Below are 27387 nucleotides of genomic sequence, written 5' to 3' on the forward strand. Positions count from 1 at the left end.
GTGAGGATTACAATGCCCCGACGAAGAGATGTTTTAACTCGAAACATGTGTGGCAGCAGTAATGATATATTGAAAAATCACTCTGCTTGTAGGATGAAATATGTAATTTAATAAAATAAGGCATTCTATACATGAATTGAGGAAGCCTGATGTATTCGCCTTTAAAGAGTAACAGGTGGTGAACTAGTGTTAAGAACGTTTGGTCATCATCTTACATAGACATAGCGGAATGCATTGAATTAATACGTGAGTATTAAGGGCAGATGTGAGTATCATGTATTCTTACACTGTAATGATTGCTACTTTTATAGCAATAGGGAGAATTGACTTTCATTTGGTCTCAGGCTGCAGCATTACCCACAATATATGTTTTAAAGACACGGAACCGTAGTGCAGGGCAATTACCACCGGAATCCCCACCCCCCTGGGCATTTAGTTTTCATTTGCAACAACTCCCCTATCCCTGTCCCTGTACAGCCGCTCCACTGATAACTGGCTCTGTGTCCCTCTTCTGTTTTTACGGATGTAAATCCTCCCCATATTCGCCAACATCTCTGCTCTTTCCGGCCAGCTCTAGTCCAGTCAATGCTCTCCCGGCATTGCAGCCCAGGGTTTATGCCACTGCTCTGCTCTCTCCGGCCAGCTCCAGTCCAGTCAATGCTATCCCCAGCATTGCGGCCCCGGTTCATGCTACTGCTCGTCTCCCCGGCCAGCTCTAGTCCAGTCAATGCTATCCCCAGCATTGCAGCCCTGGTTCATGTCACTGATCAGCTCTCCCCGGGCCAGCTCCTGGCCTGTCAATGCTATCCCCAGAATTGCAGCCCTGGTTCATGCTGCTGCTTTGCTCTCCCCGGCCAGCTCTAGTCCAGTCAATGCTATCCCCAGCATTGCAGCCCTGGTTCATGCCACTGATCAGCTCTCCCCGGCAGCTCCCGGCCTGTCAATGCTATCCCCAGCATTGCAGCCCTGGTTCATGCTACTGCTCTGCTCTCCCCGGCCAGCTCTAGTCCAGTCAATGCTATCCCCAGCATTGCAGCCAAGGGTTTATGCCACTGCTCTGCTCTCCCCGGCCAGCTCCCGGCCTGTCAATGCTATCGCCAGCATTGCAGCCCAGGTTCATGCTACTGCTCTGCTCTCTCCGGCCAGCTCTAGTCCAGTCAATGCTATCGCCAGCATTGCAGCCCAGGTTCATGCTACTGCTCTGCTCTCTCCGGCCAGCTCTAGTCCAGTCAATGCTATCCCCAGCATTGCAGCCCAGGTTCATGCCACTGCTCTGCTCTCCTCGGCCAGCTCCTGCCCAGTCAATGCTATCCCCAGCATTATGGCCCAGTTGCATGCCACTGCTCTGCTCTCCCCTGTGAGCTGAAGTCCAGTCAATGCTACTCACAGCATTGCAGCCCAGGTTCGTTCCACTGCTCTGCTCTCTCCTGCCAGCTCCAGTCCAGTCAATGCTATCCCCAGCATTGCAGCCCAGGTTCATGCCACTGCTCTGCTCTCTGCGGCCAGCTCCAGTCAATGCAGTCCAGTCAATGCTATCCCCAGCATTGCAGCCCAGGTTCATGCCACTGCTCTGCTCTCCTGGGACAGCTCCAGTCAATGCAGTCCAGTCAATACTATCCCCAGCATTGCGGCCCAGGTTCATGCCACTGCTCTGCTCTCCCCGGCAGCTCCTGTCCAGTCAATGCTATCCCCAGCATTACAGCCAGGTTCATGCCACTGCTCTGCTCTCTGCGGCCAGCTCCAGTCAATGCAGTCCAGTCAATGCTATCCCCAGCATTGCAGCCCAGGTTCATGCCACTGCTCTGCTCTCCTGGGACAGCTCCAGTCAATGCAGTCCAGTCAATGCTATCCCCAGCATTGCAGCCCTGGTTCATGCCACTGCTCTGCTCTCCCCGGCAGCTCCTGTCCAGTCAATGCTATCCCCAGCATTACAGCCAGGTTCATGCCACTGCTCTGCTCTCTCCGGCCAGCTCCAGTCCAGTCAATGCTATCCCCGGCATTGCAGCACAGGTCCCTGCCACTGCTCTGCTCTCCCCGTCCCACTCCAGTCCAGTCAATGCTATCCCCAGCATTGCAGCCCCGGTTCATGCTACTGCTCTGCTCTCCCCGGCCCGTTCCTGTCCAGTCAATGTTATCCCTGGCATTGCAGCCCCGGTTCATGCTTCTGCTCTGCTCTCCCCGGCCAGCTCTAGTCCAGTCAATGCTATCCCCAGCATTGCAGCCCAGGTTCATGCTACTGCTCTGCTCTCTCCGGCCAGCTCTAGTCCAGTCAATGCTATCCCCTGCATTGCAGCCCAGGTTCATGCCACTGCTCTTGCTCCTTTTGCTGGGACATTTGGGAGCACTTTGAAGCACTTCACTTGTGTATAAACGCTTTACAAATAAACAATTGCAATTACAATTACATGTTCTCATGGAATTACCCCGGTGCAGAGTTGTTCCATGTTTCATAGACTCCTGCTGGTAGTATGAAATGAGACAGACCTGGATTGCTTCGCCGGGCCATTCTGGGACTTAGTCCCTCACGATTCACTAAAAACAGACTGGCTCACTGCAGACCCACCAGGGACCAGAATTCATGGACGCTTCTAGGGCCTTCCAAATCTGCACACACACACACTACACCAAATGTGGCTGGTATGAGCATTGTATGAGCATTGCTAAAACTTTCCCTCTCACCCCTAATTGTCAGTGATACTTTGCCTGGCACTGGTTCAATTCTGCCCTGAACCAGAGCACTTTAGAACATGTAATGAGTGTGTGTGAACACTTACGCAAGGTGCAGTTACAGTGTTTCAGAAGTGCGCCTGCGTGTGCAACCTCCTGCCTTATCTTTCATTCAAGCCTGCACGGTGCTCTGCTATTTCCACCATACGACATGAACATGCGTGTGTGGCGCAGAGCCAAGGCTGAGGTTCCCATGCATGTTTACAAAGCATGTCTTTGGCAAAAGCTTAACTTAACCCCTTAAGTGCCAAGGACGAGTATGCTCCTCCGTTGTGCGTAGACTTGCATAATAGCCTGGCGCTTCCCGACCTTGCTTGGCAAACTAAAGACGGTCAGCCCCGGCCCCAGTCTATGACATGTACCTTGAGGGTGGAGGCTATGGAGAGGCTCGCTCATTGTGGGGCCCCAGGGAAGAAGGAACACGTGTGGGTACAGCAAACGTCGGTCTGTTGGCTTCGGTACGGCATCTTCGTGGGATTATATCCAAGCTCAGCCATTTAAGCAACCAGACTAGCACTCTATTTATATATGCTAAGATCACACCCAAGACGAGCCGGCCTACGCTCTCTTCCGTAAGAAAGCAAAAACCTTACTGTTCAACAAATATATGTAATCTTAATCTACTGAAATCTGCCGTACCCACTCTGAACGCGGCTCTTGAACTATTACGCAATGTAACCACCATACTGCTATGATTTCATGTAAAACCATAGTGTTTGCATCTAATCCTAACTATGGGCTTTAGCGCTGTGATACCTCCGGGTCTGGGCTCTACGAACAAATACAATAAATCTGCACTGGTTCAACATCGATTCATTTTATGAACCATTATTTATTCACATGTTTGCTGCAGCCTTGAGCATTCATAAACCATTTTTCAGCGCAGGAGGCGGCATTCAAATACTCCCCCTTCTTGTGATGCCCTCGGGGTGTCAAGCTTTGTGCGATTTTACTTTCACTGTTCGGATGGTTTTCTTGCAATGGCCCATTTGGTCCTTGTGTCTCAAAAATGCAATTATTGGTTATGTTGATGGCCCGGCTGCAGTGTTGGAAACCTGCCGGTGTAAATCGGTCACAGACATTAATAGCAAGGGTTTCTTTATTTTATTGTTTTTTTTATATGGCATAATACCCTACCTGAGTTTGGTTTCTAAGTCTGGTTTAGGGACCCGAACCCCTGTTCAAGACCAGCACGTTGCCCCCTATAAGTGAGTGACACAGCATGTCACACACTTATAGTGTTTTGGGTGCCTCTGTATCAGGGCACCAGATGCATACATCGGAGCATTAAACAGAGGCCCATTGCATTTTATTACAAAACGCAGAAAAACCCTCAGACCTCATTTAAAGTACAAGGCGCACCTGCATGGAAGTAGTGGTCAGAACGAACCATGGCTCCGTCCTTGGGTTTCATACACATTAACCAATCATTCTTTGAAAGAAATGGAGACAAAGCTGACCGACCACCGGGTAACAAAAGTAAACACATTAAATAAATAAATAAATAAATTCCAAATCAAGCGACTAACATTTCACGGAATGGAATCAGTTCACTTGCAATGAATGTTGCGAGGAAAACCCATGCTGGACTCCCCTATTGCCCATCTGTGATACTGGAGGAGACCCCAAAATCAATGATCAAAGATCTACACGACACATTAGATCGCGAAACCTGATGTATTGTGCATCTTACTTGCGTGAGAATCATTACCAAATGGGAGGGCTATGGACAGTGGAGACTTTGGTTGGGACATGGTCTTTGACCATGACCCAGACTCCATGAAGCGACTCATAGTGACCATTTGCAGTGACTCTCGTTTCCCTTTCTCTCTTTGACCTGAAGGTCATAGCCAGTGCCCCTAAGGAAGTGGCTCAGACACTATTACCATGGCATCCCCTAAACATCTTTGCCCACCCGAAATGGCCGATAAATGGCCCTTGCTCAGGACACTAGGACTAGTGGGCATATTGTCTGTAAAATCAGCCTCTGTTGGCCTGAGAGCCACCTCCTGCTCTGTGGGTTGTAACCTCGATAAAACCAACAGACTTGTAGGCGGACCGTGGGCTATTCTTTTTAGAGGCCGCAGAAACCTACCAGCGCTGTGCAGACCCCTGTGGTCAAACAGTCTTTTTTATGCAGCATGTTGTTCCCACCTGGTTGCCCTCTCCCCTTACCTATCATTGGAAAGACCCCAAGATGACTACAACATGGTCGTTTTAAAGCATTCAACAGCACAAAGTCTGGAAGGACCCTTCAAAAAAGTGGACCACAGTGGCAGCCATCTGAATGCCTTTGTCCCGCTGGCCACCAGCACAAAGGCCTCTCGTTTTTTTAGAAAGTGAATATTTTCATATTGGCTGGTCTGATGTTCAAACTTCTGTTGGCATGACAACTTCAGGATAATGGCCAGGAGACTGCCAAAAACCTGAAAAATAAAGGCAAGCAGTTTTCAAGATATATGTCTCCCTGAACGAGGGTTTTTTGTGGGTCTATTAAAACCCCAAAACATCTTATTTAGAAAATAAATCTTTTATACATTAATCTTCCCCAGGATTTCGATGTGACCATATTAGTTCCATGCAAAATTTGATAAATTTGATGGGCAACATCAAAGGGAAGATATATTTTCGTTTTCCTATGTGAACTGCCATGTAGCCTTAACCATATTGACACTATTGCAGCATTAGACATATATGTGTGTGTGTGAAACCTGAAGAAAACCTTGCAAAATAAATATATCTAAAACTGATAAATTGACAATTTTGGAAATTCTGTAGAGATGGTCCAATTTGTAGGGTGTGAGCATTGTGATAAGTGCAAGGACTTTCTGCTCTCATGTAGTGCATGGGGTGCAGCCCATGCTGCATCTAGACGGTTCTATGTTCTTAGATCCGCAGTTTTTTACAGAATATTTTTGGCTGAAAAAACTCATCAAGTTTTCGTTTTCTATTTGGGAGCTCCTCCCTCGAACCTCCTTCCCTATTATATAGTCTTTATTCTAACACCCCCCTACTACTTATATGACCTGAATCCCCCCACCCACCATATTTTTCAATGAGTTTTTTCGGCCAAATATGTCTGACAAAAACCTCTGCGAAAAAAAGTCTGGCGATGTAACCACGTCATACCATCTAGACATCCCTGTACAGAAAGGTTTGTATCTGGATATAAGTGATTATCTTGCGCAGTTTGTGCAAAGTGGTTCCCTAGGAACAAGGCCCACCATCTCATTTACCAGCGTGCATTTCCACAGGCCGTATCAAGAGCCCGCCGCCCCCATCACATGACGGCTCATGCCTGGTATGGCTGTGTGCAGCACCACTACAACCTGTAAAGATAGGTTCTGTACGGGTATGCCACATCTTTACAATGGAATGCTATGCACTTGCCAATATGTGCTCATTGACAATTGTGATGTTATCTGTCATGCCAGGATCAATACATGATGGGGGTGAGTTATGGTGGACTTGCCAATCCCTTGGCAACTTTCAGGGATTGTTACATTTTACATTACAATCAAAAGTCCCTTCAACTGAAATGATTTAATTTAATTGTACAGTTTATTTTAACAGAAGGTTTACCTAAAATTAATCTAACACATTTTTGTGATAATATATACATATTTAGAAGGCATCAAATATATATTACATATGAGATATCTATGACTTATGTGATTTGTATGACATCTATGAGATGCATGGCACATATGATCTTTTTGGCCTATGTGATCTGTGTGACATCGAATACAATATGTATCATCCATGTCTCAGATGAATAACACCCTGTTCTTTCCCCTCCTATGTAGGTGGTACATGTCAGAGCCCGGCTCTTCCCACCTTGGTACGTTCTCCGCTTCCTGCCCTGCAGCCAACATTGGATATTAAATCCTTCTTTCCGTTTTCCCTGGATTCGGCCACGGCCGCGGCGGTCAATCTCTTTCCAAACTTCAACGTGGTGAGTCGGCAATTGTTGTTGTGTTAAGCTTGGGGTGAATTCCCCAAGTGAGATTTGGGTAGGCTGTGAGTTCCCAGTGATTTTTCTTCCAGCCTGAATCTGCCAGAATCTCCTTTAGGAGTCATAAAACTTGTGGGAAGATTGACAGATGTCCGGGTAGGTTCAGGTGGATTCTAGGGACAAATAGAGACACAAAAAAATCTTCATAAACTGCAGGAAGGAAAACAAAGTTTCTACGAAAAGAAGGGGTGGGACTGAGGCTCAATATGTGAAGAGGGCAGAGGGTGAGCAGGAGGAAATTGATTCATGTGCATCTGTGCATTCTGTCTGGGTAGGACAGTACTTTTAATCCTATTGTAAGATATCTCAGTAGCTCAATGTACCTGCTGAAGAGATCTAAGCTTAACCTTAAGGTGCCAGGTTTGAATCTCAGCAAAAACAACTCAGCCTTTCATCCTACTGAAGTTGATAAAATTAGTAAAATTGAAGTAGTCTGTTGCAGGATTTGCACCTGGGGAACGGCGTTCAGACATTCAGGGGACTGGAACAGCGGTCGAGCATATACATGCCCCACCCGCTGTGCCAGCCTTCTGATGCCCTTCTCTGTGTGTCGTCATTGTTGTTGTTGTTAATGTGGGGAGGCAACAGGGACCTTCTCCCTGTTACCTCCACACCCCAGCACACCCTCCTCCCAAAAATCCCCTGATGCTCTTTCCCAACCCCTTCCTCCATCCCCACATACCTGAGGGACCGGAGCTCTTTGATCCGGTCCCGGCACTCCTCCTGTCTCCTGGCCGTTTTCCTTTTCCTCAGGAGATCTACCGCGCAAGCAGCACAAACCTCCAGAGCAAAAATAATGAAAGCCATTTGCATCCTGGATGAACCCTGGTGTGCGTATGGCTTGTATGACTGCTCATGAGGGCAGACATGGCTGATAACAGCCCACAGCCCAAGATTTGCTCAGGCCTTCATTACCTCGGGCTGATGGGCGGTTACTGGCCGTGCCAGACGTCAAGTCAGGCGATCAGTGCCAGTCACATGTCTGTTATGCCTGGGGCTGCTTTCATTCTTCAAAGGATGATACATTACATATCATTGAGGTATATAACATTACCATATATGGCATTGATTACAGCCATGAACCTCTGAAAAGCCTATACAGCTTTTCTTTGGTCCTTACATCAGGGGGGATGTCAGTAATGCCTTTAGTTTACTTGCAGCTCCATCCTGCTGAGCTTGTTTCTATAAGGACAGCTGGGGTTCTTTTTTAGAATATGGAGAGTCCATGGTTGTGTAGGAAAGGCCATGGACGCTCACACGAAGGAAAATACAACCCACTAGGGAAAAAGGCCCAATACACCTCTTGCAAGGATAACAAGGTTCATTTCCACTCAAAAGTGAAAAGCGCCAACAAAGAACTCTGCTGCCGCAGAACGTTCTGGCAAATTCTGCATGAGAAGCACATTGCAAAGGTACACAGCTTCATCAGTGACATCATCACATACAGTAGAAACCTGTACGGCTGGTTGGTGAGACCCTATACATAGGTCACCTGCTCCATAGGGGATGCCATGCCATTGGTCCCAGCCCTGTCCTTCCATCTTCCTCCACGTGGGTGATGCTGCATTCGCCATTTGTCACAAGCTGGATAATTGGCAACTATTTGCAAACTAAAAAACACATCTCTATCGTTGTAGCAGTGCACCTGGCACGAGCAGATTAGGGGCTGGAGGCATGGGGGGCAGAGGTCACACTAAATCACACACTTCACCCACTCCCAGAAAGGTCAGAAACTCTCCAAGGTCTTCCACCCTCGTTCTGGGCTATAATTTCATCCCTCCCTGCACCTCACAGCAATCACGTGACCTAGTAGTGAAGGAAGGAAAGCCCTGCTTTCTGATCTTTTTGATCGATTGGGGGCCTAACAAGTTTATGATCAGTGGTCTGGGGCTGACAGGTTCCTTGCGATTCAGCTGTCCTAAAGCTAGGCAAATTGGGTGCTATAACTTAGAATTGGGACTGGTGGGGGTCAGTGGCCTGTGCCCTCATTCTCGTGGGATCATATTGTACACAGACATTCAGCCTCCCACCCATGTCCTTGAATGCCACATTCTTCCCAGGGTGCGAAGGCTGGCAAAGATTTTAGACAATGAAGGGTTTATGGATCTCTGTGCCGCTGGATACATCCTATTCCTTCCTCATGTTTACGGCCTGTGCCTGAGATGCTGGCTGCTGCACTGTGTTTAGGCCTTACGTTCCAATATGGCTGTTAATATCTAAGATGGTGTTTGTTCCCACATGTGCACTACATCTATGAAGCTTGCAATAATATGTTTGTGTAGAAATCCCTAAAGGAGCCCCCCTGACACCTGGTCTCTTGTATAATATCTCACAGTCTTTGCTTATCCTAAACCGCTACAGGGGTGTGGGAAGATCGTCTCTCCGTCCCAAAATCTTCAAGGCAATAACCTCAGATAGGCCAGTCAGGCTGAGGAAGAGTCAGTCACATGTCAAGCATTCATGATGAAGATGTGCATTCCTCTGACATTTCTTAAATGAATGCCATTTAGTTGGGCATTATTGCAAAGTTAAGAGCTCAGGTTCTACGCACGTGATTTCTAAACATGTTTTCTATTGTCAGCTGAATGCAGAGTTGATGCTGGTTTCTATAATAATGACGCAGCCAGGCAAACCATGTGACACGTTGTTTTCTTTGGACATCCCTGGCAGCCCAGAGCCCCCCTGATTCTGCACCCTCCACAGTGGCTCTCACCACTCCCAACCTCCCATTTGCCTTTTTCATTGCTGCTTCATTCTGTGCTCCCTTGCTGAGAACCTGCATTCTCCTCCAACAGCGTACCTGGCTGGCATTCGTGGCGCGCAACCACTATCAAGCGGCGTACCAACGCGAGAGTGGGAAAAAGATGAAGACAAAATGGTCAAATTTGCAAAATGGATTTCTGATAATAGGCGATAATGTAAATACTGCCAGTTCTTACTGACCATAATGATTAAATGCATGACATTTTTGCTTTTTAAATACTGCATGTGTTAAATATCACATGATAAGTGTTTGAAATACCTCCTAAAATTGAAAGGTATTTCCTTTAAATGTTACCACACCCGAAAGGTTGCATTAAGAAAGTCTTTTGCTTCCCACAACACAGAAGCGTTTGCCCCGACGGTGAGGAGTGCACAGCATTCATATTCACAGCAAAAAAGATGCAGTGTAGCCACAAAAGTGACGAGAATGTGAGCGCTTCAGTGGCTCACATTCTCACCCGCTTTGTGCATCGGAATGGACAATGCACACAAGGGTTAATACTGACCCTTTTGTGCACTTTCCTTCATGTAGAAGCAGCAGTGAGAACTACTGGTGTCACCTATATATATATATATATATATTCACTGAAAGAACATTGTTAGAGGGATGGTATGATTTAGTTGCACTAATAAAAACCTATGAAATTCAATGAAAAGACTTTGTTAAATGGACGGTATGGTTACAAGTAAATCTGAAAAACCTCAGTAATGTGCCAGTTATGGTAAGCTAAGCAACTATAACTGGCGCCATAACCGTGCACTGCTAACACCTAGGACATCAAAGATGACACCACAAATGTCATTGATGACATCAACTTTCACAGTTAAAAAATAGGACAAAAAAATATTATAGACTCCATCTACTTTACATTTCTCAGTAAAGTAAATAGACTCATTAAGATTTTCCAACATTTCCATTAGCATTTTGTGTCATGCTAATGGGAATAATGTGGCGTTCATGCCCCGTTCCAGGGACTGGAACAGGGGATAACAGCCCGGCAGCCCAAGTTATCGGCCCATGCAAAGCGAAGGTGGATAACAAGGTCTCCGGACCGTTATCCCCATTCCAGCCCCTGCAATGGAGGATGAAAGCCTTTAGCACCCACGACAGGAACCCGGGGTGCTACGAAAAAAGGATTTTTCTTCCTACACCAGGACACTTTAACCCCATTTGTTGTCCCTTGTGGTCATGGCCAGTAGCCATATTATCAGGGTCATGACCTTATGCCATGACCCAGACAATCTGGCCACTGCCCATTGCCACAGGCTACACCTCAGTCACCAAAGGTATATCAATATTTTTTGTACCTACATTATGACACTTGTCAAAAAATAAAACATGGGCACATTTGCAAAACCATACTTTAAGGTCCTTGCCAATGCTCCTTCCACGAGTTTTCTGGAAATCCGCTCAGGTTTTATTTTTTCAAACGTGTAAAAATGTATGTACGTACAATAGTCATATCTCTTAGCCCCCTCTTGACAAAATCCATTCAGACTTTACACACACATTCAAGGTTGGGTCTATAATTTTTCTGAAAACATTTGTCCACATTTGACCACATTCCTCAAAATGGCAACAAAGTTGTATGCCATTTAAAAATGTTGAGAGGCCCTCTTGACAAGGTTCTACGTTATTTCGCCGAACGAAATTTCATCGTGGGACTTTTCATCGCCGACCCTTTCATCGCCAACATTTTTATTTATTTATTTATTTTTTATTTATGGGGTGGGCTGCGCCCCCCCAACCCCCCACCCTTACTTAAATAATCATACCCCAACCCGCACAAACCCCCCCCCTAAAAAATGTTTTTAAAAAAAATGTTGGCGATGAAAAGTCCCACGATGAAAAAGTGGTCGACGAAATGCGTGTATACCCTTGACAAAATCCCACCAAACTTTACATATACGTTTATATCTAGATTTAAAATTGTTTGCAAACCTTTGTGCAGATTCTACAACTGGCACCACATTTATAAGGACAAAAAGCGAATGGATAGGGTGAGAGATATCATCTCCAATTTTTAATTGTTGGAGGAAGTACAGATGTTCTGGGCAATGTCCCATACAAGCTCTGCATTTGCTAATCTACTTTTTTGAACTGGCTCTTTCCTACGCCAACAGTCTGTGTTGGCCCATCATTTCTTATCCAGCTTTTCTCTAGCCCACAACCAGTCCGCTAGTATTTTCAAAATGATAGAGGAGAGTATGGAGGCCACAGCATCCTCTTTGATAATCCCTCTTGTATTTCAGGCTTCTCGCGTCCATTTTCTCATCATGGCTGCTTTACCTGTGTTATATTTTCTACTGCAGCAAGCTTCTATATGGCTCACCTGCTTTGCATTTCTGCGTATTTACATCTATTGCATCTTTTCTCACTTATCCTCTCAGTATATATGATTTATTTGTTTTCTCATATATGTTGACTTTGCTACTTCAGTTACATCTTTATTCTTTAAGTATTCATATATCATTTCAGTGTGTCCTCGTGCCTCCTCTTCATGACATCACTTTACATTTGTCAGTTTTCACTTATAGCTCTTCTATGTTCAATGGTGCCTGCAGGCATCCTTGTACCACGTCAGTGCATGGGTACATTCGATATGGTCCTCTGAGCACATGCTTCTCATTGCTCTGATGCGGCATTGGGGTGATACCTGGTGTCATGCACAGTGTCTTCCTGTTGTTCTTCCAATATAATGGAGGGGAAGGGTGCGTGCACTATAGATGATGTGTGCATCTGCCTCTCTACAATACCTTTTCCTGGCCCTTTCTTTCATGACATTAGTGGATGGATGTTTTTTGTAAATATATATTTCAATCTTTACTAATTCGAAATATCTCTATGCCTAACAAGTTTCACAGTAGGTCAAAACCTGCTGGTCCGGTGGTATTCCATCACCTGTGGTGTTGATACCTTATCGTTGACCTGTCTGATTCACTGCAGAACCACAGAAACCCCCTGCCCACACAAAGCTCTGCAACTGCTGAATTTGATATGAACAAAATGCATGACAATCAGATCTAAGCTTAAAATAACTTTTGTAGAAGGGACATTAGACTCCACATTTGTCAGGTTAGATTAGTTATTTAAACATAAATCCTCACAGTGCATTGTTCATGATTTAAAAGATAACACCCCAGATGACATCATTAATGACATCACACATATACATGTCACAAACAAAGATCTATAACCAAAATGTGATTGATGGAAGGTTTTGCATGAATCTGAACCACTGTCACTGCTCTGGGCAACCTTCCACACCACCATTTTTTAGCCCATCTTTGGCATTGCAAAAGGGGTCCAGCCATATGCAAATAAGTCAGGTACTGTCAGCAATGGGAGCAGTCCAGCCCGAACTACTAGGCCAGGTCCCCTCTGCACGAAAATACAAGCAAACCCAGACATGTTTAGGCCAAGTTGGTCCTCCCCAGTGAGGAACAGATTGGTTCCCTATGTTGCACCAAGCAAGGGACCCACATTTGGGCATACCTTCTCTCACATAGGGGAACAAACTGAAACTAAAAAAGTGATGGCTGAAAGGTTTTGAATAAATCCGAACTAATGGCGTGCTCTGAGTAACCTTCCACACGACTGTTTTTTAGCCCACCGGTGCCATTGAAAAAGGGGTCCAGCCATATGCAAATCAGTCTGGCATCTGTCCAAGTTAGAAATCAGATTAAACTGGGAAGTGTATTGGAGACACAGTCTATTGGCTGCTGTGTGCACATTATAGATACCTGACCTCACGCATGGTCTTCACGCTGATAGGAAGGCTTTGTGAGTGTGTCCTCCTGCCTTTAAGACGTGTTCTGATGGTTGGTGCTATATGCTCCTCTGTCTCTTCTGATCCCCATCTATCATATAAAATGTCACTTTCCAGGCCTATTGCTGTAATGCATGGCTTTCGGATGGGGTTTCTTTTTGTACAACTCTCTCCTGCCTACTAATTTCACCACACGTGTTCTTCCTGCTAGACTCATTTGACATGCACATATTTTCACACCTTTGAGCCAACCACATGCACTGATGAACTGAAGGTGTGCACAGTTACCCCGGAGGTGTATGTATCCTCAATATGAATATGAACCGGTACTTCCTATTCTACCCCAAATGTCAATGTTTCCATCCATGTCACCTTTGCACACGTTTCGGCCTATGACTTTGCTTCCCTTTACTCAAACTTTTACAGTGTCACTTTCACTCACAGAAAGTGCTTTGGGCGTGTCTGTTTTCAGAAACAGTCCTTTCAAAAATGCGTCAGTGCCACATGTGGAAACCATGGCGATATATGCATAGTATGATGCCATCCGTGATGTCACAAAAGACCTTAACTCTGAGCCATGCATGGTCTGCGGGGCGGGGGGGCTGAGTGGGCTAGAGCCCTGGGTCTTTTGGTTGTAGCCAAAGATAGAAGCTCAGGGGTTACAACCAAAAGGCTAGCTAGTCCCGAGAACCAACTGTCCCGACTTTAGAGTAGCCCCGGATCTTTTCCTGACCTAACAACACCCCCGGCTGAGGTCATTGGCATTTGTATATCACGCATCTGCCATGTGTGTGCCCTTCAGGGTCTCTATGATTGTTTAGGCTGCTTTGGGGCATTGTTCGAGGTTTCAATAGTGGCTGCAACCTTTGGCTCTCCCGATGTCTTGGACTAGAACACCCATCAGTCACAATAGTCAATTGTGAAGGGTCATGGGAGTTGTAGTCCACAAAATCTGGAGATCCGCAGATTTCAGTAGTTTGAGTTCATGAGTGGAAGGGGAGGGGGCACTTGGAGCATGAACTGTGTGGGCATGTGAAGTCAGGTGTCATGCATGAGGGCGTGAGGTGTGCTCTAGGTATGATTGTAAATTATAATCTCCCTATGTCATGCACCTATATGTAGAAGCAGTGTGTCAGTCCCTGGATACGTGTTGGTGGCGTTTTCAGATCGAGCAGCCGAGTAGTATAGCCAGGTAGGCATATGGAGTTCATCCCAGGTCATTGGGTAGTGTAGGTGTCAAGCATTGGGGCCTGGGATGGTCTGCATTCATGTTGCTGCAAATTATGTGGTCGTATGCAGCATATAAGAATGTTAGGCGCAAACCTTGTGCACGTCGTCATGCTCCATTGCTAAGCTGCTATGCTTCCAGGTTGCTTTCCTGTGTTCGGTGTGTTTGACAAAGTGCCTCCCAGGCTCTGGATCCCTGTGATACTCATCCAATCAGGGCCCTCCCTGGGAAACATCCAACAACACCCTCTGCAGGAAGGGAGTCACTCAAGAAGCAACAGCATTGAGGAACATAAGGATATAGCAAGCCATGGAAAGGTGCACACACCTTACCAAGCAGCCGCCTGACGGCACTGGGCGATCAGAGGACTCCTCCCTGGGGGAAGGTGAGCTCTCCCTGGGGGGAAAGGTGACCGCTGACTACACAATGATAGTAGATACATGGCTGCCAGGAAACAGTTACTTCAAAGCCGAGGATGGATGTGCATGCACGCTGTGTGGTGGTGTTACACAAAGGGCATGACATTACCCATGTTATGGGCCCATGCTCTGTGCACAGTACACCTAAACATACACAACATTGCACGCGTGACCTTCCTCACAACCATATCGGATGTGCAGTGCACCTGTAGTGAAGAAAAACATGACAAAACCCAAGGCAATGCCCCAGACACATTGCTCAATCGGTGCAAGTTTCTGCCATTCACTCTTCGAAGCACACCCGTTTCTTGGCCATATATTACAGTACCGATCACCTGCGATCGTGCCCATGTTGCTGCTAGATACAGGGCTCGCCGTAGCTCTGGCAGCCCCCGGGGTGAGGAAACAACATTTGGTGCTGCTACCCCCACCCAGGTCAAGGCAGGAGTGGAGGGGTGCCAAATTTGGGGTTGCTCTGCTAAATGGACTGCCTCCGCCAAACTAGCATTGGGTTGCATTTGAAAGGCTGCCCCATACTAGTTCAGCAGCAGCGCCCTATTGAAATGAAAAGCACACTGTTCCCGTGCTGGAGCGCCTGGCGTCAGCATGAGAGCGGGGTGCATTTCATTTCACTCTCTGTCTCACTGTGTGTCTGTCCCTTTCTATGTGGGTGAGAGTCCCAGTGCCAGGAGCACGTTTGCTAGAGTTATAGCAGTGGTTACTGGCATCTGAACAACCACAGCGGAGAAAACAGATATATTGGGGTTGTCGGGAATCTGTGGTTCTTTGTTGTGTTGTGAAAACTGTCAATGAAGCAAAAAAGATGTATTTGTACGAAAGTTGGAAACTAGCTCTTTTTAAAATGTTACAATTTTACATTGTACATTTCGAACAATGACTCATAGTTTATATTGTAGACCTATTAAGCATGTTACTCTTGTCTTACTGAGCAAAGCTCAATATCAAAACCCAGAATAGCAATATACATTATTCTATGATACAAAGTTATCATCCAAGATGGAGAGTCTGACACACTCCTGTTGTACTCTTTCGAAATACTCTCATGAGAAAGAGGAAGGGGACAAATAAAACCAGTGAAGGTTCCAGTCTGCTTTGCATAAAATCAGAGAGCATTTTGGGAACATAAGCATGAACATATCTTTACATTTGACAAACAAGCCTCTGAAAGAAGGGCTGCAAGCTTGAATCGTTAAGTACATAATTCACACTGCTCTTGCTGCCGATTTCATTTTTCTCAACACTCACCCTAACATTAAAATGTGTGTAGCACTGAAACATATATTCTGATTTGGACGGTAGTCGACTTTGATGATTTAATGGCTGAAATAACAGGTGTTGCTTTGAGTTCCTTGGGCGTTCTGAGAACATTTTTCTTTTCCCACCAAGACTTGAAGCCTGGCACAAACACTATTCTTGTGAGTTCTAGGCAATCTGACCTTCCTAACTGCTCTGTTAAATAGGTTTCTTTCAGGTGGTGTCTCCCTTGTATTTTCCTGTCACTGGAGAGGAGGCGATGTGTCTTATTTTTGAAGGCACCAAAGGTGTCAAGCGCTTTGAAGCACTTCACTTGTGTATAAGCGCTTTACAAATAAACAATTACAATTACAATTATACATCCCCCTCCCACATTTTTGCTCATCATTTACTATGTCAGTGTTTACAGCTTTGAAACGCAACACTGAATTTATCTGCCCTGTGATTCTCTCCAGGACTGCACACTTCTTGTTATAGACACTCACTTTGATTATCAAATTAAACATAATCAGCAGAAAATAGCGACCAAACAAGGATGCCCTAGAGTACTGTGGGTAAGGGTCCACTGGCTAAATAGATGCCTGAATGGTATGTTAATATCGTGCATTATATCCTGACTGGGCTAGCTGGTCTCTCAAAGTCCATTACACACGAGGCAAAGGGGGGGGCGGGGTGGGTATGAATATTTCAGGGCGGCGACTGGTGAATGGCTGTTGGAGTTTCCCAGTCACACAGAAGCAGATCCTCGCTCTTGGGAAAGGCATCAAACACGTCAGCAGATGCCACGTAGTTGTGTTTTTAGGGATCATATACAGCAGAAAACAATTGAAACAGGTGGATTTGCTCACTCCAGAAAGGCCTCACAGCAGGGGTGTTGCCATGTCTGGAAAAGATCCATAGCTCCGCTAATGTCGGGACTGTCAGGACTCGGGGATAGCTATAGCCTTTTGGTTGCAGCCTCTGAGCTTCTATCCGGGGCTACAACCAAAATACCCAGGGCTATAGCCCCCTACGCCCCTCACCCTAGCAACTCCTCTGCCTCACAGCACACGGACAATCCTCTAAGGTTGGGAAAGCCTCCAATGACATCAACACCTGCCATATGGGTTTAAAACAGGAATGAACTCAAATATGAGAGACAGAGCTGACCAGAAGGTGACTTAAAGGAGCTTATATTGGAGTCTCTATGTAATTTGGTGATGGGACCTATACCGTTTGCACGGTCCTGTAGAAAGTTCCCTGCCGACACATTTTCCTCATTTGCATGACAGAGTGCAAAAGGGGACTGCAAAAAGGTGGTGTACATGCTTGTATGCGGCCCTTTTGCCCTCCGCCATGCAAATAAAGTAAACGCTGCCTGCCATGTTCACTTGGCAGGTGGTGTATAAAATGGATTCCTATTCTTATTGCTGATGTAAAAAGCAGGCAGACTCCAAAGGCATCCACAGCATTTGCACCGGCCTGGAAATCCATGTTTGGAATGCTGTAGTATTTGCATGGAGGGTTCCATGTGTTAAAATCGCAGCGAAAATGGCTGTGGACACAAAATATTGCGGCAAAAAGTCAGTGGTTTTGCCGCCGCAATCCATGTAAAGGATACAGGGGGACACCCCCGCAACCCCTGGACCCATTATACAATTTAAAGAGGGCGGGGGACACCCCCGGGACCCTTGCTTCCATTAAATGGTGTAATGGGGTACACCTTTATCAGGTCAAACCACTGCATTTTTGCTGCAATTTTTTGTACAGGTGACAATTTTGCAGTGATTTTATCACTGCATACCACATGGAGGAGAGGAAGCGGGAAGCGGAATCGTAAGTTATGATCTGCTTCTCCTCTCTGCCATACAAATGAATGAAAATGAACCATTACAGGTATTTAGTGTATACACACCCATACGCAGGGCTTTTACGCATTAGATTCCCATTTACATGATCAAAAATTAGCTCATAGTTCGTTAAAAAGACATTCAAGTAGACTTCTTAACAGCCGCCTGAACCTCACAGGCATATCAGATCTCTCCCTGTGGGGAAAGTGTGCCCCCAGCATGCCCGGTGTGCCATCAAAATGAAAGTCATTGCTACACACTCAGCCCGAGGCCCTGTGCAGCGCACCACGCCTTCCGTCAGTTCCTAGCACCACGCACTCCCTCCATGGTACCACCACATACAGCGGAATGGAGTTCGCCATGGCCCTGTTGCAATGTACTCGACCCACGCCCCTGGGCAAGGTGCCATGCAATCCGCTGTCACTCCATTGCCTAACGCTACACAATCTGCCCATAGCATCACTACTCAGTGTGCACAACTGTTTCTGCCCATGGCCCTGTGGTGGACCATGACACACACCCTGCCCATGGCTTCATGCCAAACCGTGCCAGGTTTCTCAGCCACCTCCCAACCATGCACTGCACCATGCATACCACCCACAGCTCCACCATTATCCACACAATGGAGTCGGTCCATGCCCCTGCTGAGCATCACTCCAAACAATCTGCTCATGGTGCCTTTACCCACAGTGCCATGCACTCTGCCCGTATCCCTGCCACGCAGTCTGGCCATGGCCCTGCTGTGTACTGCTCCTTGCAACAGCCCCATGGCCCCACCGCTCCTTGCGCCATGCATATGCAGCCTGCCATGATTCGAACAAGACCCCGCATTGGCGCTGACTGCAGGACTCAGCTCATCATTCGCATGTCGCAACAGTGACCCTCCTCCTCATCTTACCCACCTCCGGAGGCCACCAGCAACAACTGCATAAGTGCACAAACCTCTGTGTGCAGGGTCTCTGCCGCCACCCCAGTTGCAAGAGACATCCCATATCACGCTCCACCACCCTTATCTGCCACCCCCTCCCAGCATACTATGAGCACTGTTTACTGTGCGCTAATTTATCACTACACAGACGACATCCCATTGTAGCCAACAACCTCGACAAATTAGCTGTCACTGAGACCTGGCTTCATGATGCCACTGGCCCTGCACTCTCCATTGCCATTCCGCCCAACTACGCCATCTACCGCAACAATCAGAATGTACAAAAAGGCAGTGGGGTCGCTCCCATATACAAAGATTTCCTTGCCATCTGTAACTTAGTCACTACCCCACTCCTGAAGTGTCAGTCGCTCTCACTCAAGCATTCCTCAGCACCCACTTCCACGATCATGAGGCACATCCTCTACCGCCCTCATGGCCCACCCACCACATTCAAGGATGACCTCACGCAACTACTCCTGAGCAACGTGAAAACCAACTCTAAAGTCATTGCTCTAGGGGACTTCAATCTTGGCTATGCCGACTCCCTAGAGAGGGACGTTGCATCCCTCAACAGTGCCACCTCCGCTCTTGATTTCTCCCAAAATATTTTGGAGCTCACATTTGCCAATGGGTGTACACTTGACTGGTTACTAGAGCACAATTGTAACATCACAATCCTCACCAACACCCATTGCGCCTGGTCGAATCACCACTTCATCACGTTCACCATCCCATCCCGTGACCAACCCCACCCTCTCACACACCCACCCCCCTGTCACCTCCTGCTGCATCAGTAACCTCTCCAATGACATTCTCCACCCACTTCGCAGAAACTCCACCCCTGCCACCACTGGTCTCAATGTTTTCAGTCAAGTCAACCACTATAACTCAACCCTCAACTCAGCCATTGACAAACTCGACCCCCTCGAAAATTCACCCCTTAAAAAATCACACGCAACAACTCCTGGTTCACCCTTGAGCTCCTCTCCCTGCATGCTAAAGAGCTTTCTAGCGAACCCACCTGGCACCTTTCCCCGATAGCAGCAAACAAATCCCACTTCATCACACTCTACAGGACCTACAAAAAAGCCATCCAACTAGCCAAAGCATTGACTTACAGTAATTGGATTGCCAACATCAAGTCTAACTCCCACAAGTTATGTTCAATCCCATAGCAACTAGAATACCCAATCTCACTCCCTTGTATGGTCACCAAGAGTGTCACCTGGTGCAATGATGTGCAGAAATAAATCTCACCTGGATAAAACAGCCTCATTAGAGAGCTAGATCCACCTCAAACTAACCGCCATCAACACTGCCTACCGAACCACCACCAGCCTGAATACGCAACTACAGTCCACTCCTCTATTCAACTTCCACCCGGGCTCTGCTCCAGAGTTTGCTGACATCCTATAACCATCCAGATGTAAAGCAGACATTTGCCTGGCACCCCTCATCAAAGAGTGCACAGACCTCTTAGTGACGCAAATCTTAGACATCATTAAAGCCTCATTTGCCTCCTGCTCTGTCTCACTCTCACTAATGGAATCATGGATATCCCCCCTCCTCAAGAAGCCTTCAATCAACCACTCCATCCCCATCAACTACCAGCCCATCACCACATTTCCCTTCCTTCTGAAAATCATAGACCGGGCTGCCTACCTCCAGATTCAGCAACATCTTGAATGACATCACTACCAACGCCCATGTCAATCTGTCTTCTGTCCTGGACACAGAACTTAATCTGCACTTCTTGACCTCAAGAACCAGCTAGATGATGCCAGAGACTTAGGGAACCTCTATCTCCTTATCCTTTTGGACCTGTCCACAGCCTTCTACTTCATTGATCACTCCAACCTTTGCCACCATCAGACCACCACCACCTCTTTTTCCCCAGATGCCACCAAAGGGATTGCATCCTTCCTGACTGATTGCACCTCAAGAGTCGTTGCCGACAACCACTCCTCCACCCCTACATCAATCACCTGTGGAGTGTCCCAAGGATCATGCATCCTCACCAACCTCTACAACATCTATAAAAAAAAAACCTTCTTTGACCTCCTTGACTCTCTTAACATCAAGTATACAAATTACACTGACGTTACCCATATCCTCACCACCCTCACTGGTGATTTCCGCCTAGATTCCCAAGAAATCAATGCCATATACGAAAACATCCAAACCTGGATGGCTTCCCACTGCTTATGCCTTAATGATGAGAAAAGTTAACTCCTTCTTATTGGCAACCACTCACACCTCGTCAAACTCGGCCCAGACTACCAACTGTTCACTATTGACAACCACCCCATTTACATCTCGCCCTTTTCAAGAAGCTCAGCTTCCATTTTGACACCACCCTCACCCTCTCCTGTCAAGTCAACGCCATTGCCTTGTCGGCTACATATGCGACCAAACTCATCAATGTTAGTCAAAGTTTTCTTTTATCTGGCAATTGCCTCACCATTGCCCGGACCATTTTTGGCTCCTAATTGGACTACTGCAACACCCTCCTGGGAGGCACTTCACAGCAAAACCTGGACAAGCTATAACCCATCCAGAATAATGCATTTAGAGCTGTACTGGGACTAAACAAATAGGTCCACATCACTGCAGCTAGAAGAAAAAGCATGGCTCACAGTCTGAGAAAGGATACATTTTAAAATCCTCACCATCACCCACCGCTGCCTCGACAACACTGCACCAGGCGACCTGGCTGAGAGACTCACCAAACCAGCTGCCTCAAGGACCACACAGTCTGCTTATGCTAGCCACCTATGTATTCCTAGGTTCAATTGTGCCAAAGCTGGAGGCGCCAACTTACCTCTCACCGGGGCCACTCTCTGGACCTCCCTACCCCCTGCCTTGCGATGCAAGTCTTCTTACACCTTCTTCCAAAAGAGACTGAAAATTCACCTGTTTCATTAGGGTCCTTGCCCTGGTAACTGTAACTACCGAAGCTCTAACCAGCACATAGATGTCCACGGATTAAGCACGCTATACAAAAGTATGAGTAAATAAATAAATAAATCTGATAAAGAGTGTTTTGTGCAGTAAATAGTGTCGAGTATGTTTCAAAGCACAATTGTTTGGTCAAAAACTGCCTCACAGATATGTGGAAACGCACAAGTCTATCTGTTAGGATATGTTAAGTTAGTCTCTTTTACTGCACACATCAACATGTAAGGCAAATAAAAAATAAGGGCGTGTTCCTTGAAATAAGAAGAGGGTAGGGCATGTATCAAGCTACAAACAGGAAAAGGGAATGAATATGTTGCATAGTGAATAAGGGCTAGGAATTTACACTGGTGAGACGGATTATATGCGTTGACACATAAGAAGAAGGGCTCGGAGGGGGTCGGGGATGGAAGTTGGTATTGTTTGGTTACTAGTATGTTTATCTAAATGTCAATAAAAACTATTTTTATTAAATAATAATTAAATAAGGATGTGCCATAGTGACCTTTCGGATGAATATAACATTTTCATTGTTTTGACCAGAAGAAAATGTAGACAAAAGAAGGGACCTGACTTTCCCATATTTGCCGGAAGAACCTTCACGGATACGTTTTGTTAGTTATAGACTAAAATCACATATATCACAAATGTTCCTACATGTCACTAGCACTATAAAACTTTCCAAATATTGTATACAGTTGCAAATATATATAGTGAGAAAATACAATACAGAATAGCATTGCATATGAGATGCTAGAGGGTGGGGATGTAGGTCCTGAGGAACATTTACTCTCGCTTTCTCGATCTCTGCTTTTCTACCTCACTCTCTCCCTCTCGTCCTGTCCTCCCATGCAGATGCATTGTACACATTTGTCGAGGAGTGACTGGGCTTCACTCGCATGCAGCAGAGGCATTGTGACACACCATGCATTTCACAAATAACTGGAGGCCCACAGGGTCACTGCATGTCTCAACTCTGTTACTTTACTAACTGTCTAAACTTCCCCTTCCTCCCGCCTTTCACGTCACATCCTTTCCCTGTGCCCTGCCCCTACCCTAACCTCACGTTCCACATAGCAATGTGGGTTGGATTTAAACTGAAAATGACAAGCTTCCCCCTTTTTAAACACATAGTCTGGTATTAACCCATCTCTTCAATGAGTCTTATGGGCTTAGTCTTTGCTCACACCGGGCGGCTTACCCTTGTTAACTCGGGGCTGAGGAAGTGGGACCTGTCTGATGTCCACTCACCATCATCATCTTTGGCCTCACCTCCTGAGACTTCCTCATCTCCTCAGTATGAGTCATCAGAATCCTCTCTGGCCCATGTGTCCACACAGTCCTGTTTCTCCTCTGAGGCTTCCCAGTACGTCACTTCTCTGTAACATTCTTTGAAGTATGACACATTTCTTGTGATTTCATGTCCTTACTCATCTGCGGCTGTAATCATAGTGCCTTTCACCTTTTTGACTGTGACAGGGCTAGGTGCGAAACGGGAGTCTTTCTTCCTTCTCTGGGTCTGGCGTAGCAGTACTCTGTCACCTTCCTCAAAGCTGTGCTCTCTGGCCCCTCTCTGCTCATCCGCTGCAATCTTCATTTTCTGCTTCCCTTAGGCATCCCTGGTTCGGACCTCTTCGTCCTCCATTATGGTGGTTCCCTATGGGGGTTCTTCCGGCAGCCGTGTTCGTAGGCTGTGGCCAAATAAGAGATCCCCAGGGCATTTGCCTGTGGTTCTTTGGGGAGTGTGTCAGTAATCATGCAGGAGCTGGTTCACTGTCTGTTCAAAAGGTTTGTGGGACAGCTGGGCCACTTGCAGTGCCCTCTTGAGTTTCCCCATGAAGCGATCAACCATGCCGTTGGCTTGGGGACAGAGGGGTGTAATTTTCCGGTGCTTGAAAACAATGTATTGGGCAAAGTTGGTGAAGTCCACGCTGGTAAAGGGAGGTCAATTGTTAGACTTGATTGTCTGTGGGAAACCATAGGCCATGAGTATGTGGTCCAGGACTGGGATGACTGCAGTTGCTGCTGTGGACGGCACTATTTGTACTTCTGGGTTCCTTGAGCATTCGTCGATCATGACTAAGGAATACGTGCCATCTCGTAGGGGTCCAAAGAAGTCACCTGCCAGTTTCTCCCACACACCACCTGGGAGCGGAGGCATCAGCAGAGCCTGCCGGTGCAAGTTCAAATCCTGGCAGGGCCAAACTCAGCCTTTCATTCTTCCGAGGTCGATAAATGAGCACCACACACCATGGGTAATAATAAGCAGCAATCAGATGCCTGAGGGTTTGTAGCACTATATAAATGCAAAATGATTATTATTATTATTATTATTATTATTACTAATAATAATAATAATAATAATGCAATGCTATTAAACACTATTGCAAAAAGGTAAGTAAAAAGGAACTGTGCTTGTCTCCATTTCTAATGTTATTGTCCTGTGATAGGGTCAAAGCACAGTTTGTCCTGTTAGTGAAGTGACCCTCGAGCCCACTGTAAAAAGTAGCTTTCTATGGGTATGAGTAGACCCCACTACTTGTTGTGCATACATCCAGGGCTTTAGGTGGGCCAGGGCTAGCAGTGGCAGAGTCCTGGCAGGCTCAGAAATATGGGTCTCAGGCGAGGCCCTGCCAAGGCCCACCAATGTACCCTGGCAGCACTGGCACTAGAGGACAAGTAGGAGAGGATGCTCATCTCTACAAAGGCTGCCTGATTGGGTGCCTGTAGGCCATTAAACTGGGGCTCATCAAGGGGGAATGGCCGAACAAACACAGGTAACCCCTGCAAATAGTCCACCCCCCTTGTGAGCCCCAGCTAATTTTGCCATGCCATTAAGGCACTGCATACAACCATACAGTGGTTTTGATGCTGGCACATGGCCTAGCACCTCAGGCTAATACGCACTGTTTTTTGTTTGGGCTATTAGGTGGCGCTGAAAGTGCTACCTTTCAGCCAAAACTATTGTCATTAAAATAAGAGCTTCAACATAAGAGCTTTAAATATGGGCTTTGAATGAGGGTCTGTAATGCTTTTCCAATAGAGATGACATTTGAGGAGGTATACATAGTTGTTTGGTTATTGAATTCCTCCCATTCCCTGCCCCTAGCTATTCTAATCCCTATGGCTAATCCCACCGATTACTGCCAATCTCAGAATTATTGGAGCTCTTTCAGCTCTTCCATGGAGGCAGCCATCTTGGGTGACTGTCTCTAAGGAAGCTCTCTGGAAACAAGCCAAAACTAGTGGCCATGTTTGAATAGGAAAGATACCATTCATCTTCCAATTAAAATGATACATTGTTTAACAAAGCTAAAGTAATTTGCATTTTGGGATCTTGTTTTGATTTATTTTTATTTGCAATGAAATGAGGGCTAGAAAAATGATTTTTTTTCACCTCATCTTTCTTTTCAGAGCCATAGTTGTTGTTTTGGCACAGATGATTAAGGTGATGCTCTCCGACACACGAGTGCTTCACTACCGTGAAATGAAATGTGTGCACGTTTGACTGAAAGAGGCCTCTAGGGGAGCGTGTAGAGCACACGTGTGAATCGCTCAGCAGCAGAGCGGCGTCAATGATCGCACGGAAGCGTCTGATGACATCTCCCCAAAGGGCAAACAGAAACCTCCCGTGTCCGCTTAGCGAAACATCAGCTCGCCTAGGGTAAGACTATATCTATGTGTGTTCCCTACTAGTATCATGATAGTAGAGCAAAGGTCCAAGCCGAGGAAACATCGTACCCTCTCAGAGGGAGCTTTAACGGTGCAGACCACAGCAAATAAGCTTCTCGCAGCGTCTCTTATGTGGGCGCTGCTGGTGTATTCATATAAAACACGACAGACTCTTTCGAATGCACATACAGACATTGGCTAATTTGCACAGGTGTGTAATCACTTTTGCAATCATTGGCAGACATAATTCTGCAATGGGGACGCACTCCAGCCGGCATCTGTCCCAGGGGAACCATGTTGCATTGCCACAATGCCGAGGGGATCTAGAATAATCTTTATAAACCCACCTTGTGTGATAGGCATTTTCTCAGTCGATGTACTTTAAATTATGACTACCCCACCGCACATATTCCGGGAGGAAGTCGGAACAGAAGCAAGTGGGCTCAACTGGTTTATAAGCAGAAGTTAAAAATTGCATTTTAAACGTGTCAATTGCTTCATTCTCGGGTAGATTCATGGACCAGTTTTGAGGCGAGATTGCACAAAACACTGTAACGATAGTAGCCTCTTACACGGATAGACTTTTCAACAACGTAACCAATCGCCTTACAAGAAATATGGCGTAAACTAACTCTCCTCCGAAAAACGTAGCAATTTTTAATTATTACGATGTCGAACAACACTGCTACAGAAAATCCCTCATACCGCGTACAGCCAGGTTTGCCAACTAAGCGCAGCTTGGAAAGTTCTCAGGATCTTTATGGTTGTATAAAAAAGGCACTCATTGTCCAGGTTTCCTAGAACCACATCTCAACAGTCATTCCTGCTTTTGATTTCTTTTGTAAAAAATTCAAGGTTCTCCGGTAACCCTGAGTTTCAGACCATGTCTCTCTTCTTCCTGTCAAATTTCCAAAGAGTTTTGATAATGAAGATGAGTGGTGTGGGGGCACAGGGAGGTCATTTGATCATACAGTCTTTTCACCATATTGCATTATGCAGAACAATTTTGTACAGCAATTATTGAAATTGCTACACATTTGCCTGACGTCAGAAGAATGAAAGCCAGAGTCATTCTTGCCAACCTGCGGAGAGCACTTCATGCCGCGCGCCGCTGTGGTGTACTTAATGTGTCGGTCGCAGAAGGGCTCAATCGGTCCTGCCTGCAGTGTAACCTGGGACTATACACAGAAGACGGGTGCGATGGCTTCACTCACCGAGCTATCACAAATTATATGAAAACAATCACGTCCCTACTATCAAAAGGAGCTCAATAGAAAATCCGTATCACACTTGATCATGTCCATTTCAGAAAAGTTGGGCAAAGGGCGAGGCCGAGGGGATGCTATAGGGCACAAGTTAGAAGAAAAAGCTGTTCTCCTCATGTTGTGCAAACATCGGATTGGATCGTTTGTTTCAAGGAAGTGTCTTCCATGTATTACATAGATGTATCATTACATTGATTAAAGGAGAGTGTCTTTTTTGTTTGGGCTATTGGGTGCCACTTGCGACACGAAACTATTGCATTAGAGTACAGATATGGAGGAATGGCATATGAGGAGGGACACAGCCTGTAGGTGGTGTTGGGTTCTTTGCCCACCCACTGACTTGCCTATGGCCATAGTAATCCCGATGGCCATTCCCCATTCCCATTCAGTTCTTGCCCCTCCCTGTCCAAAATACCTCCTCACAGGAACTCTTTGATCTCGCTTTATTCAAGCCTTACCATCAAATCTAGCACTGGAAGTGCCTGCCAGTGTTTTTTCAAAGCAGTCTTCTGGGAGTTACTGACTTAATTGGAGTCATAAA

The 27387-nt window shown here is 46.3% G+C and overlaps 1 protein-coding gene across 3 annotated transcripts in view; it reads left to right on the forward strand.

The window, feature by feature from the left end:
- The window catches only part of ZNF385D (zinc finger protein 385D), a 694135-nt gene that overhangs the window by 168528 nt on the left and 498220 nt on the right, over positions 1 to 27387 (forward strand). For 2 of the 3 annotated variants that reach the window (XM_069648866.1, XM_069648865.1), the window contains exon 2: positions 6534 to 6682. In XM_069648866.1, the coding sequence (XP_069504967.1) occupies positions 6534 to 6682 (149 nt within the window). Of the gene's footprint in view, positions 1 to 6533; positions 6683 to 25396; positions 25574 to 27387 lie in introns of those variants that run through there. The other variant, XM_069648868.1, reaches the window with a different exon arrangement.

The sequence above is a fragment of the Ambystoma mexicanum genome, chromosome 2q (genome assembly GCF_040938575.1).
Source record: "Ambystoma mexicanum isolate Mex_15411 chromosome 2q, UKY_AmexF1_1, whole genome shotgun sequence".
In the NCBI taxonomy this organism is placed as follows: Eukaryota; Metazoa; Chordata; class Amphibia; order Caudata; family Ambystomatidae; genus Ambystoma; species Ambystoma mexicanum.